Source organism: Macaca fascicularis, chromosome 4 (genome assembly GCF_037993035.2).
Source record: "Macaca fascicularis isolate 582-1 chromosome 4, T2T-MFA8v1.1".
NCBI classification, from domain to species: domain Eukaryota; kingdom Metazoa; phylum Chordata; class Mammalia; order Primates; family Cercopithecidae; genus Macaca; species Macaca fascicularis.
This window is the reverse complement of record NC_088378.1, coordinates 3616698-3636608: the sequence shown is the minus strand read 5'-3', so window position 1 is coordinate 3636608 and position 19911 is coordinate 3616698. Positions and strand designations below refer to the sequence as shown.

General features: G+C 47.8%; 1 protein-coding gene across 1 annotated transcript in view; it reads right to left on the bottom strand.

Moving 5' to 3' along the window:
- LOC101867510 (T-complex protein 10A homolog 1) overlaps positions 1-19911 on the bottom strand; it is a 25304-nt gene extending 5393 nt beyond the window's left edge. Inside the window, exons 1-6 of the mRNA XM_045391729.2 lie at positions 19468-19911; positions 18185-18400; positions 14920-15057; positions 13473-13631; positions 12551-12662; positions 10926-11030 (exon numbers count right to left, since the gene is read on the bottom strand). Coding sequence (XP_045247664.2) covers positions 10926-11030; positions 12551-12662; positions 13473-13631; positions 14920-15057; positions 18185-18400; positions 19468-19611 — 874 coding nt within the window. The 5' untranslated portion in view covers positions 19612-19911. The remainder of the gene's footprint in view (positions 1-10925; positions 11031-12550; positions 12663-13472; positions 13632-14919; positions 15058-18184; positions 18401-19467) is intronic.

Below are 19911 nucleotides of genomic sequence, written 5' to 3'. Positions count from 1 at the left end.
AAATGTTTGCTGGAGGTCACTCAAGAGAACAATTGCTCTAGTGCCCAATTTGCTGCTACATGCCCAGTGAGAGCCTAAATGACAGCCTGTGAAGGTGAACGTTCTAACAAGACACACAGCTGCGCTGGCTGAAATATTAGGACAAAAAGAAAAAGGGTTGGGAACCAGGAACTCGTAGGACAGCCTGAGTCTCAGCAGCTTCAAGGGCCCATCTGGAGGTCCGTTGTGTCACGGAGGAGCAGATGCCCCACAGAGGCTTTGATTCTGCCATGGCAATGGGCAGATCAGACATCCCACCCACACATCCACTACAAATACTGAGGAATGCTCAAGTAAATCACAAAAACCCTGGGAAATGAACATGCAAGTTCGTGGAAGGAGCCACAAATCCCAGAGGGTGCTGGAATGCAGACCCGAACCTGACCTGCGACTGCCCTGTTGTCCTCTGCAGTCTCCAGGAGGTTTGGCCCTTAGTCGCTCTGCTGGGATAGGATGAAGGGCTTTGTCTGGGAATTGAAACTGCATCCATGCTTAAAGAGGACACTCTCTGAAGGTTAGAGCCCCAAGGAAAGAGGGAACTAGAAAATATCTCCTTGCTGGCAGATGGAGAGCACCAAGGAGTGTGGCTGTCTATCTCAGCTATTTCCAAAGAATGTGTCACTACCGGGTGACCCTCATTTACCCTTAGCAATTGCAATTCTGCTACCTGTACCTGGGACACCTTAAACTAAGAAGCTAACATGAAGTGATCCCAGGCTGGTCGTGCCCTGGAACACCTGGCAGAAACAAAGTTTTCTGGATAGTATCTCCCAGACTGGGCCCCATATGATTGCCACCAACACAAGCCACTAGCACAAATATAAAATAGGTGAGGGAACGCAACACCATGAGGAAGTACCAGCTGCAGCCAGTGCCACGCAGAGCTCTGAGATGGCAAGCATCCTGCTACCAGAAACAGATGACAAGGCAAATGTTTGTAGAATATTTTAAAAATTAAAGTAGGGAATTGAAAATGAAAACGAGAAAAAATTCTAGGTGGATTTGAAAAAGAACAAACGAAATGAATATAATCTTCAAAATTAAAGCCAAAATGATGTATTCAATAGCACATAATATTCAGCTGAAGAGAATACTGAGGAAATAGATAAATAATTTACCCAGATGATCACAAGAAAATATAATATGTGAAGATGGAAAGAGGCTAGAATGAGGTGGTGTCATGCAGCTATAATTGGAGGTGGAGGAAAGGTAAGATTGATAAAGATAATAGCTGTGAATTTCCCTGAACTTGATAGTGTTCCCAGATAAAATATAGGACACCCAGTTAAATCTGAATTTTCACATAAACTACAAATGACTTTTTGGTGTAAATATGTCCCACATACTCAATGAAACCTACTCATAACAAAAACAAATTCATTTATTGTTTACCTGAAATTCAAATTCAACTGGGCATCCTGCATTTTTATTTGCTAAATCTGGCAACCCTAGCTTATGAAAGACACGGTGATTATATTTAAGATGCACAACAGGCTGGCTGCAGTGGCTCACACCTGTAATCCCAGCACTTTGGGAGGCTGAGGCGGGCAGATCACAAGATCAGGAGATCGAGACCATCCTGGCTAACATGGTGAAACTCCATCTCTACTAAAACTACAAAAAATTAGTCAGGCATGGTGGCATGCACCTGTCGTCTCAGCTACTTGGGAGGCTGAGGCAGAAGAATCACTTGAACTGGGGAGGCAGAAATTGCAGTGAGCTGAGATCACGCCACTACACTCCAGCCTGGGTGACAGAGAGAGACTGCGTCTCAAAAAAAAAAAAAAAAAAAAAAAAAAAAAAAAAAAAAAAAAGGCACAACAAATCCCTAATACAATGAACAAAGTTAAATCCATAACTAGACAGATCATAATGTAGCTGGAGATAGAACAGCTCTTAAATGCAGCAAGGGAAAAAAATCACAGTTGAAGGGAGAAATTAGACCACCATCAGATCCTCCAGCAGACACCGTGTGGGCCTGGAATAAAGTCCTCAACATGCTGAGAAAAATCACTGTCATTCCCTTGCTCAAGATTCTCCAACAGCTTCTCCACAATGGTCTACACAGCCTGGTCCTGGCCCTTTGACCTCATCTCCTCTACCCCTGCCACACCGGCCTCCTTGCTCTTCCTCAGACACACCACACTTTTCACGGCTCTTTCTCACTCTAGAATGTTCTTCCTGACATGCACACAGCTCCCTCTCTCACATCACTCATGGCTCCCTGAAATGTCACCTCTCAGTGAGGCCCTCCTCAACGGCCCCTAAGACAGCAGCCCAGCACACTCCCTGTCCGCTTTCTACCCTCTTGTTTGTCTTGGTAGCTTTTCATGCAGACTGATATTTTATATTGATTTTTATTTTTACCTGATTATTTTATGCTTCCCTCCAATAAAATGTCATGAAATAAGAACTTTTCACAGATTTGCTCACTGCTGAATCCCTAGCCCTAAAACAATGCCTGCTGCACAGTGGCCATGGAATAGCTACGGGATGAGTAGTCAGAAGGTGCATCAGGACGAACGACCATTCGTGAACAAGGCAAAACAAAGGACATTTTCAGGTGAGCCAAAATTGATAGGGTTGATTGCCCCCATCTCTTCATGCTCGTCAAGTAGAAGGAAGTGGTGCAGAGAAGAAAAGCCCAAGATACAAGAAAGAAAAGCCCCAAATTCTGCATACATTTAAAAAGTTTAAAGTAAACACTGGCCACATAAACACCACAGTGATAATCATAACTAATACTGGAGGTGAAAACGACTTAGAGTAAAAATCCTGGCAGAAGCCAACACAATGGCATGAAAGACTGGGGAGGAGAATTAGAACTAAAAGACTCTTGATTTGGTTGTAGAGGACAGTTAGGATACTGATACATTTTCAGTTCATGCAATAAAACCTCAGGAAAGTTATTTTCAGATTATATATTTTTCTAAATGTCTGTTTCTTATAAGATCATATTTAAAGGTAAAGATTTAGAAGTAGCAAAAGAAAGAATAGATATAGATATACCAGGCATATGTTAACTAACTGAAAGAAAGCTGCTGTACCTATTAGATTTAATAGACTTAAAGCAGAAAGCATTAAAGGTATAAAAATATGTGTCACTGGTTAAGGATTTTTAAAAAGAAACAAATTCCTAATAAAGAGAAAAATTACAAATAAATATTAGTAAGTTCATCACCAAACTAGAATTTTTTATTTTTATTTTTTGAGATGGAGTCTCACTCTGCATCCAGGCCAGAGTGTAGTGGCACGATATAGGATCACTGCAGCCTCCACCTTCAGTGTTCAAGAGATTGTCCAACCCCAGTCTCCTGAGTAGCTGGGATGACAGGTGCACGACACCGCATCCGGCTAATTTTTGTATTTTTAGTAGAGATGGGGTTTCACCATGTTGGCCAGGCTGATCTCGAACTCCTGACATCAGGTGATCCCCCCACCTCAGCCCTCCAAAGTACTGGGATTACAGGCGTGAGCCACTGCGCCTGGCCCAAACAGTTCTCTCATCTAATGCAGTGGTCCCCAACCTTTTTGGCACTAGGGACCAGTTTCGTGGAAGACAATTTTTCCATGGACTGGCATGGGTGTGGGTTGTGCGAATGTTGGATGATTCAAGTGCACTAAATTTACTGTGCACTTTATTTCTATTATTATTACATTATAATGAAATAATCATACAACTCACCGCAATGTAGAACAAGTAGCAGTCCTGAACTTTTTTTTTTTTTTTTTTTTTTGAGACAAAGTCTCACACTGTAACCCAGGCTGGAGTGCAAAGGCATGATATCAGCTCACTGCAACCTCTGCCTCCCAGATTCAGGCAATTCTCCTGCCTCAGCCTCCCGAGTAGCTAAGATTACAGGTGCCTGCTACCATGCCTGGCTAATTTTTGTATTTTTTTTTTTTTTTTTTAAGAAGAGATAGGGTTTCACTATGTTGGCCAGGCTGGTCTCAAACTCCTGACCTTGTGATCTGCCTGCCTCAGCCGTCCAAAGTGCTGGGATTACAGGCGTGAGCCACTGTGCCCGGCTGCCCTGAGCTTCTTTTCCTGCAACTAGAGGGTCTCATCTGGGGGGGTGAAGGGAGACAGTGATGGATCATCAGGCATTAGATTCTCACAAGGAGCACGCAACCTAGATCCCTCACGTGCACAGTTCACAGTAGGATTCGCGCTCCTGTGAGGATGGAATGCTGCCACTGATCTGAAGGAGGCGGAGCTCAGGCCTAACAGAGCATGGGGAGTGGCTGTAAATACAGATAAAGCTTCCCTGGCTTGCTCACCTCCTGCTGTGCAGCCCAGTTCCCAAGAGACCCAGGGATTACCCAGAGGATGGCATTTTAGAGTCCAGGCGAGACTTCGGGAAAGAACGTGGTGGCTTTTAGGACAATAAGCTGGCTGCACTGTGCGAATAAGTAACATTTATCTCGGTTGTTGCTCGAGCCATGTAGCCAGGCCCACCCAGAAAAGCTGAAACACAAGCCCCCAACTGAGGTCTGAGAGCGTTTACAGAGGCGTCCAGACCTGGGTGCACTTACACACCCACACGGAAGCCGCAGGCTTACAGCTCTTGGATAAGAACCAGGAAAACATGCATGAAGCAAGGTAAGCCCCAAATTATCTGGACAGCTGCTGCTGTGGGGAACTTGCCTACAGGGCTCAAGTGTCTGCTAACCTGCAAGTCTCCACACCTCTACACACTCACATGCAAAGGCACCTACCCATGCGGGTTCCTGGTGATGTCACTCACCTGTCTGCTTGTTAGGAAACTGCACAACTTCCAAACCATCAGGGTAGGTCGTGCGCGTCATCTGAGCATTTGCATGATAGTAAATCTGTAAGCACCAGAAACACCTATGCTGGGAGGCAGTCTGTGTTATCATTTTGAACCTGGATTTAATCTAGTAAAGTCATTCCTGCAGGTGGGTAAAAGCACTGTCCCAGCAGGTGGGAGTGGGCTGACCTTGTCCATGGGCACCCTCCACGGCAAGGGGACATGGGGAGAGGGCTTGTTACCCAAGCCCAGAAGTCAAGACACTGTGGCTCTAGGCTAGTGGGAGAGAGGACTGGACCGAGGTGGAGTTCCCAGTCCTTCACCTGGTGGGTTCTGAGCTAGAGTTTGCTGGACCTGGCAACCTTGGGGGCCCGCAGGAGATCCAGGTCCAGCATAGTGAATATGAGTGGGGAGCCCCAAGACCCAAACCTCACAGCTCGCAGACCAAGGGTCTCCCAGCAGCTCCAAACAGCAGAAATGCTCCAGTCATCAACTGTCCCTGGGTTATGCCTCTTGAATTGTCATGTTACTGTGAAGTTTCCCATCATTGTGACACCCTCTGGTTTCCAATAAAGTGGGGGAAAAGAAGAGGGGAAGAGCTGCTTTGGAAGAGGACAGTCATCTGTGTCAAGCGAGCCTTGACCATAAGTAGGGAAGGGGGAATTATTAAAAAATTAAGGATCCAGGCCTGGCGTGGTGGCTCATGCCTGTAATCCCAGCACTTTGGAAGGCCAAGGCGGGCGGATCACCAGGTCAGGAGATTGAGACCATCCTGGCTAACATGATGAAACCCCGTCTCTACTAAAAATACAAAAAATTAGCCGAGCATGGTGGCAGGCGCCTGTAGTCCCAGCTACTCTGGAGGCTGAGGCAGGAGAATGGCGTGAACCCGGGAGGCGGAGCTTGCAGTGAGCCAAGATCGCGCCACTGCACTCCAGCCCAGGTGACAGAGTGAGACTCCGTCTCAAAAAAAAAAAAAAAAAATTAAGGATCCAGAAGTAGACATCAGTGAGATGTACATGTTCATTTTGCAGTGGGACCACGGACAGGCATCCACTCTCTCCCGAGCTCTGGGACCTGGCAGGTCACTGTGTGTCTGCATCTATCATGGCAAGAGCATCGCTGCCCGTCAAAGAAAGGCTGAGAGAAGGCAGGAGAGAATAGGAGTGGTGACTTATTTAGAAAAACCACCACACTGAAGTCGAAGGGACTATTTCTGTGCCATTATTTTAAAGGCATTTTTCTCACATGGGAAATTTGTCCAAATGTCAGAAGAAAGCCACAAATGCTCAATTCTGCATCATTCCAATAATGATCAAGTCCAAGCTCTGGCTTCTCGCTGGGGTCGGGGTTCCCTTTGGAGACCAGAGAGGTTCGAAGGGAACGGAGGTGCCCTCAGGAGACCTGGGGAGGTGCACACTCGCTGGCCTGCAGTGGCCATTACCTCTGACCACGCAAAAGGTCAGAACAGGAGGATGTCCTTCCAAGGCCTGTGCCAGGCCCTGTTCTCTCCCGCTGACTCATCCTCACCTCATCAATTCTTATATTGTCACACTCTGCCTCTCTACACCTGCATGTCTGGCTAAGAAACAGCTATTTCCTACTCCAAAGTGACGGAAACCCAGACCTCACAATGAAAGGCTGGGGCAGGCTATGAGATCAGTATCACAGATTCCCCCACTGGCAGTGACGTAACACAGGCCACCGTCTAAAGGGGGTCATCCAAGCTCTCCTTGTTTGCATTTCCCCGTGAGAAAAAAAGGGAGCATGCGAGTTAGTTCAGGTAGGTGGAAGAGCACGTGATGGGCACACCACGCCTGTGTCCACACTCAGGGCTTCTAACATCCACCCTCAGGAAGGGTCAAGAGGCTTAGGTGGGATAAAATCACAGAGCCACAAGTAGGCGCCTCTCATTAAAGCAAGTAACACAAAAACCAGAGATGCGCTCTGCAGTCTCTCGGAACTCCTGGACCCTGTGCCTCTAAATTTGTACCCAAAGCTTGGCTAACAACAGGGAAATTGATCATTCTAAAGAAGGAAATGTTTAGAATACAATTTGGTAGTGTGTGGGTACGAAGAGACTATTCACAATGCACTACAAGCCCTGCCCTAACCCCCCTTATCTCATCTTATTTACAATCTGTTTTGTAAATTACCCAGGTTTTCTTCAGTGAGAATCAAGTTATACCCTGGATTATCTGGACAAAAGTATTGCCACCCTGGAGACATTGCCTGGAAACCCTCCAGACTCCTCAGCATCTGTGTTTTCTGTCTGTGATCCCTGGACACACAGAGACATGTAGTGTGAACCAGGGGGTCACAGCCCTGAATCTTACCTCCCTGAATCTCACCTCCAGCTTGTACCAGGGATTAGCTCCTGACTCTAACTTTGTTGCAATACTAATGCTAGTTCTACAATCAGTGCACATTTACTAAGTGTTTACCATTGTGTTTCTAGAGAGTTCTGCAGAAGAGACATTATTTAATGGACTGTTACTTAACTTTCATAACCGTCTGTTGAGTTAGGTTGTAATTATCCACCACATTTTGCAGAGGTTTAGAAAAGCTGAAAATACTGACTGAACTCAGAGCCAGGAGGGGTGCTGGTGCACTCTTGTGTCACCACGCAGATCGGAGGGTCTTGATGACAGAGTCTCACTTGCCTGAGTGCACCGAGGAAGCAGAACAGCCAGGCTAACACACAGGTTCACCCGACTGCACAGCCTGTGCTCTGCCCATTCCCCCCCCACCCCATCCTGAACACACAGAGGAGATGGGGTATGGATGTGCAGAGTCATTCCTAATAACTGAGTTAGTTTTGATTTCTTTTAAAAAAAGACAGATCTTTAAAAAACAAGATCCATTGTACACACCACTCTCTGATCGGGTTTGACCTTCTTCACGTCGCCGTTAGAAAACCGGATGACGGTCATCTTCTTATCTGCGCTCGGCTCCTTCTGGCTGGTGTCGGGGAAGGTGGTGATGGCACAACTTTCGCTCGGTGCCCGTCCTACCTTTATGGAAACACAAAAACTCCAAGATGAAAAATGATGTAAAGTCTGATTATTGTGGTTTCATTATTTTTCTTCTATTCAGAATTGTTATATGATTATCGCCTACATGGTATTCTAGACACCAGCTGTGATATTTCCCCCCAGATTGTACTAACGGAATAGATCAGGTCCAAATTCCCATCCCTGAGTGTGGTTATCAGTAATGAATAAGTGCTACGATCTGTCCCACAAATATCCGTCTTTCATGAGCTCGTGCACACAGTGGCCATCAGTCTCGATCATCCATGGCTGGTGACTTGGTGAGTTTAGAATCCTGGGCCATAGGAATTGTGGTAATTACTATGTAAAAATTACTCTTGGCACCTTTTTCTTTCCTTTTCATCCCATTCTTCTGATCTATACGCTCCTACGGCCCATCCCAAAGATGTATTGATTTTCATTAACTATCAGCAAATATTATATAACCTCATATGCATAATGCTGGACAAGGAATGTAGAAAGAATATCTTTGTCTTCGCATTGAAAATATTACTCATGTGAAAATTAGCAAAAGAAAATATATGAGAGAAATAGTCTCAAGATCTGGGGAGTTAAGATAAGTGCATTTGAAAATTCCAAATGACAAAATGTGTTTTCGTTATTTATATCGCACTGTCACTCTTAACCATAGCTCAGAAATATAGGCGTCAATTCAGCTGAGAAAATACAAAGGGAGTAAAAGCGAATGCTTGGCTGCTTTAACTGTCTTCAACCATCCACCAAACAAACCTTGACGGTGTGCGCCACCTGCTGGCCGGGACAGCAGCCTCCTATTTGATGGGGTTTGAACCAAGACGACTCCTTCACCTACTCTCAAACCAACTCGGTGAATGAAGCAAGGATGTGTTCAGTTCTGTATCCAAAGATGAATTTTTAACCAACACTAAAAACTCCAGCATCGTTTAAAGAATCAATTACTCTCAGAAGTAATAAAGCACAAATAATTTTTAAAATGTTCCACATGAAAAGAATCATACAATCTATTTTGGAGTTTATATCATTAAAAGAAACAAAATACAAAAAGGGAAAGAATTTTGGCATATCCAATGCAAGATACACAAGAAGTAGATGCAAGATGAGTCACGAGAAGAGAAATGTGATGAAGACCTGGGAGGGAGGGTGGGGCAGCCATGGACGTGGGGGCAGGCAGAGGTGGGTGACCGTTGGTTGTGGGGAGAAAGGAAGGATGGCACTAGTAGAGGGCACAGCGCGTTACCTAGGTCTTGTGTCCTCACCTTTACAGTTTCATGAGCTTGAGTGATTGATTCCTCCATGCACTCAGCCAAGGAGGAACATCACTTATGTCTCATGGACCTACCTATGGAGACGGCAAGATCAGGTACTCAAATGATGTGGGTTTCCTTTTCCCCTGACGAACCACTACAGCCACTGCACTAAAGACAAAAGCATTTCAGGGAATTCAAACTGTTACTGCAAGTAGCATTCCCTGTTGCTCACTTGTCCAAATGCTTTATGCACTTGCAGGACATAAACTCGCCTTTACCGAGGCAGAGTTCACTCGGCAAAGCAAGCATGAGGCCGACTTCCAGTTTCTAACAGGCCAACAAGAGGCGTTAGATGAACCACCTGTTGAGCTGAAGAAGAAGCGATGATGTGCTGCCCCAAGCAGGACTGGGTCTCCTCGAAACTCACAAAACACCGTGGCTGCAGCTGCAGCTGGTGCCTCTTCTGACCCCTTCCTGAGTCAATGCTGACCACCGCCACCTTGACGTGTCCTTCCGGAACTGAGCTCTCCTCAAGGGCTAAAATGTGGTGGCTGGAAGATACTTGAGGCCATAGTTTTGGGGAATTTTTAAGTATTTAAAACAAATTTTCCTCCTGAAAAGTGTATTGCTTTATTTACTGGAAATAAACTGGCAGTCAACAATGCTGGAAACGTCTGGCCTCCAGGTCAGCGCCCCGTGGCCTGTCTGGAGGGAGCAGCATGCAGAGCTCCTGGAAATTGACTCAGGGAAACTGGACCCTTGCCATTTGGATGTCGTTTTGCTTCCTGTACTTCCTCCTTTTTCATCTTAGTGTCCATGGGCTATGCTGTTTCTAGGGAAGGTGGTGGGTTTACAGGAAGATTCTGCAGAAGGAGCATAATCCTAGTCTCCCGTGGTCTCTATGAACACTGCAGTATGAGGTGGGAGAAATGCACCTCGCCCTGGCATTTTGCAGCCTCTGCCTCTAAGTCGGTGGGCGTGGCTGAGCCCCAGACAGTCAGCACCAGGACTTTCGACCATGTTTTGTGTTTTATTAAAGTGCTTGTCTCCTACTTGTATGTTTGCCCTGGGGTCAGGGTGGCCACAGTCACAACTGCCCCATTCAACACCTGATACAAACAGCACACAGACACCACCTGCTGTGGCTGCGCGCTTTCTAAATGCAGATCATTGGCCCTGAGGCTTCCAGGTGAACTCATTAGCTGGACCCCCAAACAAAACAAAAAGATGTTCATACTCGTCCCCCAACTGAAGATGTCGGAAAGGGCAGAACAGAATGTGGGCTTTTCACAGGAGAACAGAAAACAAGCGGGACCTGTGTTCTGAGACTTCCCCGCCAGGTGCCTACTTTTACATCACATGTAAGTTCACAGCCCAATTTCCTGCCGTAGAGAAAATAATTTTATTTTGTTGACTTTTTTTTGGTAAAATATAGCATGTTACAAGTAGACCACTAGCTAGGGCTTAGAAGTATGCTTGCTATTCTTGCCTTCGGGTCTATTAATGTCAACTGAGAACTGTAAATCAAAATGATAAAAAATGAAATTTTGACATGGGGAACTCATAAGTCATGAAAAATATTCATCTTGTTTGATTATGTGCTAAATGCAACCAACTTAAAGCTTTAAAAAATAGTCTGTCTTTGAAAGGCTGAGCCTCAGGAAGTAGACATTTGGAATCAACTTAATTTTCTGTTCTTGTCGAGAAGATGGGAAGATGCAACCTTCTCTTGACACCCGCTCTGAATCTCACTTCCCCAGGACGAAAAGGTCATCTTCTCAGGTCTCCCTGAGGGGAGCTGGGCCGGCCACCCTTGCAGAAGCCACTCAGCTCACCTACCTGCAGCTCTTCAATGTTTGGGGAAGAACCGGTCAACTCATCAGCTTCAACGTGGCTGAGAAATACACCTTCGGAACTCTCTAAGACTGATGAGCTTCTGTCTAAAAAGCAAATAAGTTAAATTTAGAAGGCCAGTGCATATACATTGTGGAAATATCATTATCCTAATGCAATTGCTAAATCCAATTTAAGTGAATGGGTGAACAGGCTCTCTCTTGTTCATGAGATCACCATACACATGTCAGATCAGTTCAACAGCAGGTGATCCTGTAAGGAACATTACTTCTTTAATGAATACACTCAGTCAGTATTTCTTGGGCTTCGCTCTCTTTCGAGTATTCTGATGGATCAGGTGATTCATGGATGGAAAGGCGCTGCCTCAGCCCTGAAGCTTCTCCCGGTACTGCGGGAGGCAGACACAGGAGAGAAAAGCCGGATCCCTGTGCCATTGGCTTACGGGACCTATGAAGGGACAGGGCCGTGGTGAAGGAGCATCACAGGCTTCCAGGAGAGCCAGGGATCAGCGGGGGCTTCCCCAGGATGGCCTCACTGGCAGCTGAGATGATGCCTGGAGGTTGCGGAGGTGCCAGCAGGTGTGTGGGAGACAAGGCCTCCCGTTCTGCCCGGCACCTGCAAGTAAACTGACATCTTGTCCGGGGGCCTGAAGGGAAAGGGGCAGCAGGAACAAGGTGGCCAGGCTGGTGCAGACCCAATGGGAAGGGCTTCCCTGCCCTGCAGAGGAGTGCAGAGGGCACTGTGAGGGCACACAGAGCCTGGGGTGGTCTGAAGCAGACAGATGACCCCAGCCTCACCTCTGCGAAGCTCCCTGCAGAGGCCATGAAGCAGCCTGGGGGACAGGAGGCCTGGGGAGCAGACCCAGAAGGAAAACAGGGTTGGGCTCTGCCCTGCAGGGCCACACAGGCCTGGGCCAAGGATGGGAAGGAGTCCAGGTGCCAGGCAGCCCAGGGGGAGTGGTGCCCACGGGGTTGGGCTGTGTTGTGCATAAGGACCACACCTGAGGCTTGCCCACTATGAGGCCTCTGTTTCTTTACCAAGATAGGTTCCTGCGGGATTCGTGAAGCTGCTATGGCCATTTTCTGGCAGCAACGTGAGGAAGGAATTCTTTCCCGACTCTCCCAGGGGCACTCTTGGCTCCTCCTGCTGGGACCCCTGATGCAGAAAGCACCCACAGCTGCATGGACAGAGCTGGGGCTTGGGAAGAGGCCAGGCAGGTGCCAGATGAGAGGGCACTCCATCAGGGTGGCAGCAATGCCATGCGCAGGCAATCGGAGAAAAGGGAACAAAGCCCCTGAGGCCTCCCAGGCCCAGCCTTCTGCTAGGAGTGTGCTCAGGGGGAAGCGGCCAGTAGGATTCGGAATCTCCAGCCACAGGCCCTGGAGACCAGCATGTGGGCTGTGTGTGGGGTGAAGTTGGGGGTGTCGGCAAGACTCCCAGGTGAGGACCCAATGAGGGAATCAGACAAAAGGTGGCCAGAAATTAGGCAGCTCCAAGAAGGACATGTCCTTGCTGTGGTAGGATGTTCTACTCACGCGGATCGACAAGAAAGCCCTGCGTTTTACAGGAAGCATGGAAACAGTTAGGAGTCCCCGACCCTGCTCACCAGCTCCTCCAGCTGCTGCCGTCTGCTCCTGCAGTGTGGCGGCCTGGGAAGCCTGCACTGGTGATTTTCTGCCACTGGAGTTCTGTGGACTTCGGGAAGATGGGTGCATTACCTGGGCAATGACAGTCAGAGGCCCCCCTTGTTACAAGGTCCCTGCAGCCAGCAATGCCTCCAACCCAAAGGCTGGGAGCATGAAGCCATCTTCAGCCATCCACAATTTCCAGCAAGAACCCCAGGGCTCACCCAACAGCCCTGCACTCCACACTACAAGGTAGGTCAATTATTATTATTATTATTTTTTGAGATGGAGTCTTGCTCTGTTGCCCAGGCTGGAGTGCAGTGGCTGGATCTCGGCTCACTGCAAGCTCCACCTCCTGGGCTTACGCCATTCTCCTGCCTCCGCCTCCCGAGTAGCTGGGACTACAGGCGCCCGCCACCTCGCCTGGCTAGTTTTTTGTATTTTTTAGTAGAGACGGGATTTCACTGTGTTAGCCAGGGTGGTCTCGATCTCCTGACCTCATGATCCACCCGTCTCGGCCTCCCAAAGTGCTGGGATTACAGACTTGAGCCACCGCGCCCAGCCAATTATTTTAAAGACTCTGCAGAAATATACCTACTCCAGAGCTCGGGAAAGCAATTGATTTTTCAAACCCAATTCAAGTTGTTCAGTTTTTTAGCATTAAAGACATGTCTGAAGCAATTCAAGGTTTTATCTACAGAAACATATTTAGGTTAATAAATAATGTTATTTATTTATTTATTAATAAATTTATATTAATACGTAAATAAAAACATAATTAGGTTAATACTAGGTCTATTTTGAATAACAAATTGAGTACTCTTAATAGACCTAAGTGGAAGTTTATCTGAATCTGAATTTTCCATGCGGCCAGTGTAGAGGGACCCAGGTTTCCGAGGTCACCTTTCCATCTTCAGACACCCCCCATCTTTCTGCACCGGAAGTCGGCCTTCTAGTGGGTGTCGGACTTCCGTCTTGATGTCTCCCGGGAGGACCTTTCTCTCTATCTTCCTGTGGTGGTGTTTTCCCCAAGTTAATTCTTTCTGTCTTTAAACTCATTGCCTGAAAATAAATGTGGGAATATTTTTGCATTAGTAACCATCATATTATTTTAAAATGTTAAGCAACACATCACACCAGCTACCACAGAATCTAGATGATTCTATCCCTGTTTCCTACAGAAGGACACACGAGGCATCCACACTTGGTGTCTCTCATTCCCCATTTTACATTTTACACTTTACACTTTACATTCCACGCTCTTGAGGAATTCAGGAACTGTATGGCTGATATTGTAGAATAAAGTCAACAGTGAAATAAAGTGTTTGAAACTCAATTCAAAAATGCATAATGAAAATAATGTTCTACCTTTTCTGCTGTTTAAAAATTCATGGTTTCGAGGCATGGATAAGCCACCCATTCAGTTATCTATTTACTCGTACATTGCCCGGCACACGTGTGATTAACTCAGGTCAATGAGGGAGTGTGAGAGGAGTCCGTGTCTCACAGGAGGCTGGACCTATGCAGTCTATCCTGGGACTTTCGACGTTTTGTACTCTTAGGATCTGAAAAGGCTATTTTCCTACTTGTGACAAATGCTTGGAGTAGATTTCTGATCTTCCTTCAGGGAATAAAGTATTATCTGCTCAGCAGTTGCTTTGGGAAAGAATGTGAGGGGATAAATCATCTTCAGGAGTTGGGGGGCCGTCTTCTCCATCCACATCAACCCAGTTTCAGCTGCTGGCTGAGGACTCACGAGTTTGCCTCCCGAGTGTGAGGGTGACACAAAGCTGGGACAACAAGAGACACAATGGCCACCAGCAGAATGTTCTAAAGAGGAGCTAATTTTAACAAGGAAAAATGTGATAGAGACAAAATAGCATCCTGCACTGTGGCCCCCAAGCAAGCAGCACAGCTCCCGTTCCGAGGGGTCCACGCTGACAAGCAGCAGGTGCAAGACCGCAGTGCAGAAGCAGGGAGTGTGGGGTGCTGTGAGCCCCAAGACACATGGGCCATGGCGTGTGGAGAGAGCACCATGCATGTCACCTCCATGGGTGGCATCCACGGAAACAAAGCTCCGAGTCCACTTGGCCCCAGCCAGACACTTGCTGCTGTGACTGCTCAGAGGGAAGCCGCTGGGAGGACTTGGAATGTGCTCTACAGCGGAAGTGCTGTGGGTTAGGATCTTGTTTGAAAGGCACGCACCCGGGTCCTTGGAAGAACGCGGGACTCCAGGGAGCACCATGCTCGCCCAGGGAGGTGAGATTGTGTGGTGAGGAGCTGACGGGGTGTGTGTGTTTGCGTCCAGAACCTCTGCTGCTCTTTATAGATGATAAGCACCAAGGGTCACCTTTGGAGGAGTTAAGTTGTTAGATGACGACCTTTGTCCCAGAACAGTGGCACTCTGACTCTTGTGGCAAATGTATTTGGGCATCGTCTCCTCATCAACTGGCAGAGGTGAAATTTTTCCAAAAGCGAGTTCCCATGCCTAAAAGACAAAATGCAGGGAAAATGTTCACATTTTCAGAGGGAAAATAAATTCAAATTTTAATACAATCAAAAATAATTGGAATGTCCTAGAAAATATTAGGGTACAAGGTGGGGGGACTTGGACTGGGTTTTCCTCCTAACATGTTGATAAGAACACAAACCCTCACCCAGCGTTTGTGAAGGAACCTTTGCGGAGCCCATGTTTGCCTTGTGTTTCTTATTGTGGTTCCCTGTTTCAAAATGATCACAGGCTCCCAAAGGCCACAGAATACACAATACCCAACGTATCGTCCTTTAGGCTCCTGTGTCTTCAACGGGGAATGTGGTAACGGAGGAGGAAAGTGTGATGCTCATTCTAGTGTTGTCTCTACAACTTGTCTAAGATTCGAAATGCAAATTCCCAACTTTCCCTGTTACCAGCAGACTGACCTGAACAGCATGATCCTTCAGGTGGGAGGAGGTGTGTTCGGTCTGGAATGTCTAATTATCCCCCGCTGTCCCCTCTGAGGAGGAGGAGGGAGTGAGAAGGGGAGACGGTTGCTATGAATGAACCCTTAATACCAGATCCGGAGTGGCTCACCCACACAGCCGTGCCCGCGTTCCATGGGTGCTCGTGCCTCAGCCTTTTAGATACTCAGTCCCTAAAACTGCAACTACACAGATACACCTACGCATATTTGAAGTGTGGGATTCACATGTCCCGTCCTCTTTCTTCAGATCAGGTCTGCTCTTGTGAGCATAGATCCTCTTCTCATAAACAGCCCCATGGTGGCCAGTACGATGCACAGAATCAAAAACATTTGGAAATTCACCAAACTCTAATCTCGAAATAAGAGAATGATCAAAACTGCAGGGAGTGTGAAGACAGAATGAGACTTCATTGACTCTTGGGGTTATTGTTATGGTAACATTTCGGCCAACATACAATGATGCAAATGGGGCAGTAGATGCTATTTTTTAGGAACTGGCATACAGTATACGCAGGGAAAAGTATCCCTGTGGGTCTTTTCGGGGTCTCCCCACAGAAGGCAGACAATCCCGGCCAGTATTTGTGGCAATTTCCCCCTCTCTACCTCTGATGGAGGAACAGCCTGACTGGCTTCCACTCTTCCTTCTACCAAAGGACTGGGTGCTTTGCTGTGCTGAGAGGCTAAACCCGCTTTCTTTCTGAGGCAACAGAAGCCATCTCCATGGAGAAAAAGCTCTCGCAGAGCTCCCGAAGAGTGGGAGTAACTTCCAAGATTTCCTGTAATTTCTTGTAGAGGAATTTGTGGCTGTTCTTGCCATGCTGGGAGAACCGACCACAGAGCAAGCTCCTCTGGAATGTATTCCGTGGGTGCCTCTGTGTGTGTGTGTGCGTGTGTGTGTATGTGTGTGTGTATGTGTGTGTATGTGTGTGTGTATGTGTGTGTGTGTATGTGTGTGTGTATGTGTGTGTGCGTGTGTGTGTGAGTGTGTGTGTGTGTGTGTGTGTGTGTTGTAATCACTGTGCCGTATAGGAACTATTCTAAGTCCTGGAAGTACCGATTTAAAAGTTCACACCATAAGTGCAGATAGGAAATGTCAGTACTTTTCTTAACCCACTGAGAAACATCTCCACTTACATTTGGAGGCTGTTCACATGGTTCCATGTGTCCTTACCTGTGCGTATAATTTTAATGATTCAAGCTGTTTAGACCCATGTGCGGGAAACAGAGCCCAGACAAGGCAGTGGTAACACTGGCCACATTCACACTGTCTTAGACTCGGTCTTTGAGCCACATGTGATCAAGCTCGAAAGCTCAGGGTTCTATGAAGGCAGCGGGTGCTGGGAGGCACTGACTACTTCAGCGCGATAATGCTGATTCTTCGTTTGGGAGAGAGCAGGGCAGTGACATGGGACGGGGGCAGGAAAGTCCTGGGTAGAGAAGGGCAGGTCCCTGGCTAGGGCTCCACCCCCGGGCCTGTGCCCACGGACCCAGGCATTTCTGCTTTCGTGCCCAAATGTTGCATTTCCCAAGACCACCCTGGCCCGCCACACTCCCATTTTGTGCCTATAAAATCCCCAAGACCCTAGCGGGCAGAGACACAAGTGGCTGGCATCCAGAGGAACACATTGGCAGATGCCAGCAAGCCATTGACTGGCTGAAAGACACCGAGATTGGTCAGCGCAGTCAGAGGAGAGCACGGCCGCTGGATAGCCCAACTCCATGGGAAAACCACCTTCCCACTCCATCTCCATTCTGGCTCCCCCGTCTGCTGAGAGCTACCATCACCCAATACAAAACCTTGCACCCATCCTCCAAGCCCACGTGTGATCTTATTTTTCCAGTACACCAAAGCAAGAACCCAGGATACAGAAAGCCCTCTGTCCTAGTGATAGGGCAGAGGGTCTAACTGAGCTGATAAACACAAGCCGCCTACAGACAGCTAAACTGAAAGAGCGCCCTGTAACACACGCCCACTGGGGCTTCAGCTGTAAACATTCACCCCAGACACTGCCGTGGGGTTGGAGCTGCACAGTCTACCGGTCTCTACGCTCCCCTGGAGGTTTGAGCAGTGGGACACTGAGGAAGCGAGCCACACCCCCATCGCACACCCTGTGAGGAGGACAAGGGAACTTTTCCCATTTCAACAGGTCTCTATTGCATTCTACACAGCTGTCCTAGTGGATGAACAGAAGGACACCAGGCCCCTGAGCTGGCTCTGGAGTCAGTCTGGGTTCGAATCCCAGCTCTGCATTCTCCAGCCCATGACTGTGATGGAGTTAGTAATAATATCCACTTCATAGGGTCGTCGTAGAGAGTAAGACGGTAAAGCTCCCTACCTAGCCCATGTAAAGTCCACAGTAAGGGTCTGCTGCTGTTGTCCTGAGGCATCATGAGATGTCTTAGAATTCTAGACATGAGACACGCAGCCTGGAGGCGGCTGTGCTTCTGTCTGCTGGAGCTCCAGCTGAGAGGCCTGATGTATCCAGTTCTTTAATCATTACTTATGGGAAACGGAGATGATGGAAAGATAGGGAACCCCCCACCACCTGGAGCGTGTGTGATACCACGTCACCCAGCGATAAAGCCCACATCTTTACGGGGACACTATTTTTACATAATGCAAACAACACAAAAACACAAATGCACTTTTGGTACCAGAGTGTGTGATTCTCGCCCTGCGTGTGGGCGTGCTACAGGTTTCTTCCTGGCTTCCCATTGCTGCCTCTTCAGATCTCTCAGCTCTTCTCGGAGCTCCAGGTTCTGCTTCCTCAAAGCATCTATATGATTCTGGAGTTTTCTGTGAACATCAGCCCACAGAGACTCCTGTCTCCCGAGCTCTTGGTGGAGTCTGGTGATCTGCTGTTGTAATGGCTGTTATTGGGAAGACAACAACAGAAAACCTCTCAGACATCACAATGGGTACATTTATCTGCAAAATACTCAAGCCCTCTCTGGTGTAAGACCAACATCTTTCCGGACAGAAAGACACCCGATGAGATAAACAGGACTACCGCAGCCTTTTCCTTTCTTTCTTTCTTTTATTTTTATTTTTTTTTTTTTTGAGGCAAGGTCTCACTCAGTCACCCAGGCTGGAGTGCAGTGGCATGATCTCAGCTCACTGAAGCTTCAAATTCATGAGCTCAAGTGATTCTGTTGCCTCAGCCTCCCTAATAGATGGGACTACAGGCATGCACCACCACACTTGGCTAATTTTTGTATTTTAGTAGACATGGGGTTTCAACATCTTTTTTTTTTTTTTTTTTTTTTTTTAAGACATGGTCCTGCTCTGTCAACCATGCTGGAGTGCAGTGGCGTGATTTCAGCTTACTGCAAACTCCACTTCCCAGGTTCAAGCAATTCTTGTGCCTCAACATCCTCAGTAGCTGGGATTACAGGTGTGCAGCACCACACCTGTCTAATTTTTGTATTATTCGTAGAGATGAGGTTTTGCCATGTTGGCCAGGCTGGTCTTGATCGGACCATAGAACCTCCAGCCTGGTTCTGAGAATAAATGGAATCGTGAGCCCTGCACTGTGTGGCCCTGACCACAAGGACCCGTGGCACTTTCATCAGAGCAAGCACTGTCCAACAGGGTGCGGTGAGGAAGGTGCTTGCTGGGATGGTGTGAGGCATGTCAACCTTCTGATTTTCGTTAATGAAGTTTTTAAAGCCTGGTGCCTTCTCCTGGATTAGAGGAGAAAAGCTGGAATGTTAATATTTTCTTTAACTCCCCATCCTGTCTCCCATCCACTAAGAGAGAAGGTTGCAGAGAGGAAGAGAGCCACGTGCCCCTCAGAGAGGAAGTTCAGCATCAGCGTCCCAGGGTGGCTCATTCCTACAGGGGTCCGGTGAGGGGAAAGTCCAATGACAGCCCTCAGGGACAGGAATCAGGGTCCCGCCTGGTGGGACTAACTCTGTCCCCACAGAGGTCAGCTCACCGGCATCTCCCCGGCGTTGCCATCCTCCCTGGGGACCTCGGCGGCCGCAGCTGTCTTCTCCATGGCAGCCCCAGCTCCCAGGCATGGGTCTTCTGGGTGGGTGCCCTCCTCGGGCTCCCCGACCTCGAGCTGACCCTCCAGCATCCTGGCTGGGAAAGGAAGAGCTATGGCGACATCTGAATGCAACCCCCCTTACCCACTCAGTGTGGGCTGAAGGCCCCAGCCTCAACCTAAGGGCAAGCAGGAACCACAGCTGCTCTTCTCCCCTGGGGTCCTGTGCACATTCCCAAGCCCGAAGCTGACCAGGTGAAAGGACACCACGGATGGAGGGACTGAGCCGTCCACACCTGGCTCTCCACCATCCTCCACGGAAAACACTTCAGTTCCTAGAAGATCAGCCTGACACCTAACACACTCTCACCATCCACAGACGGAGGGACTGAG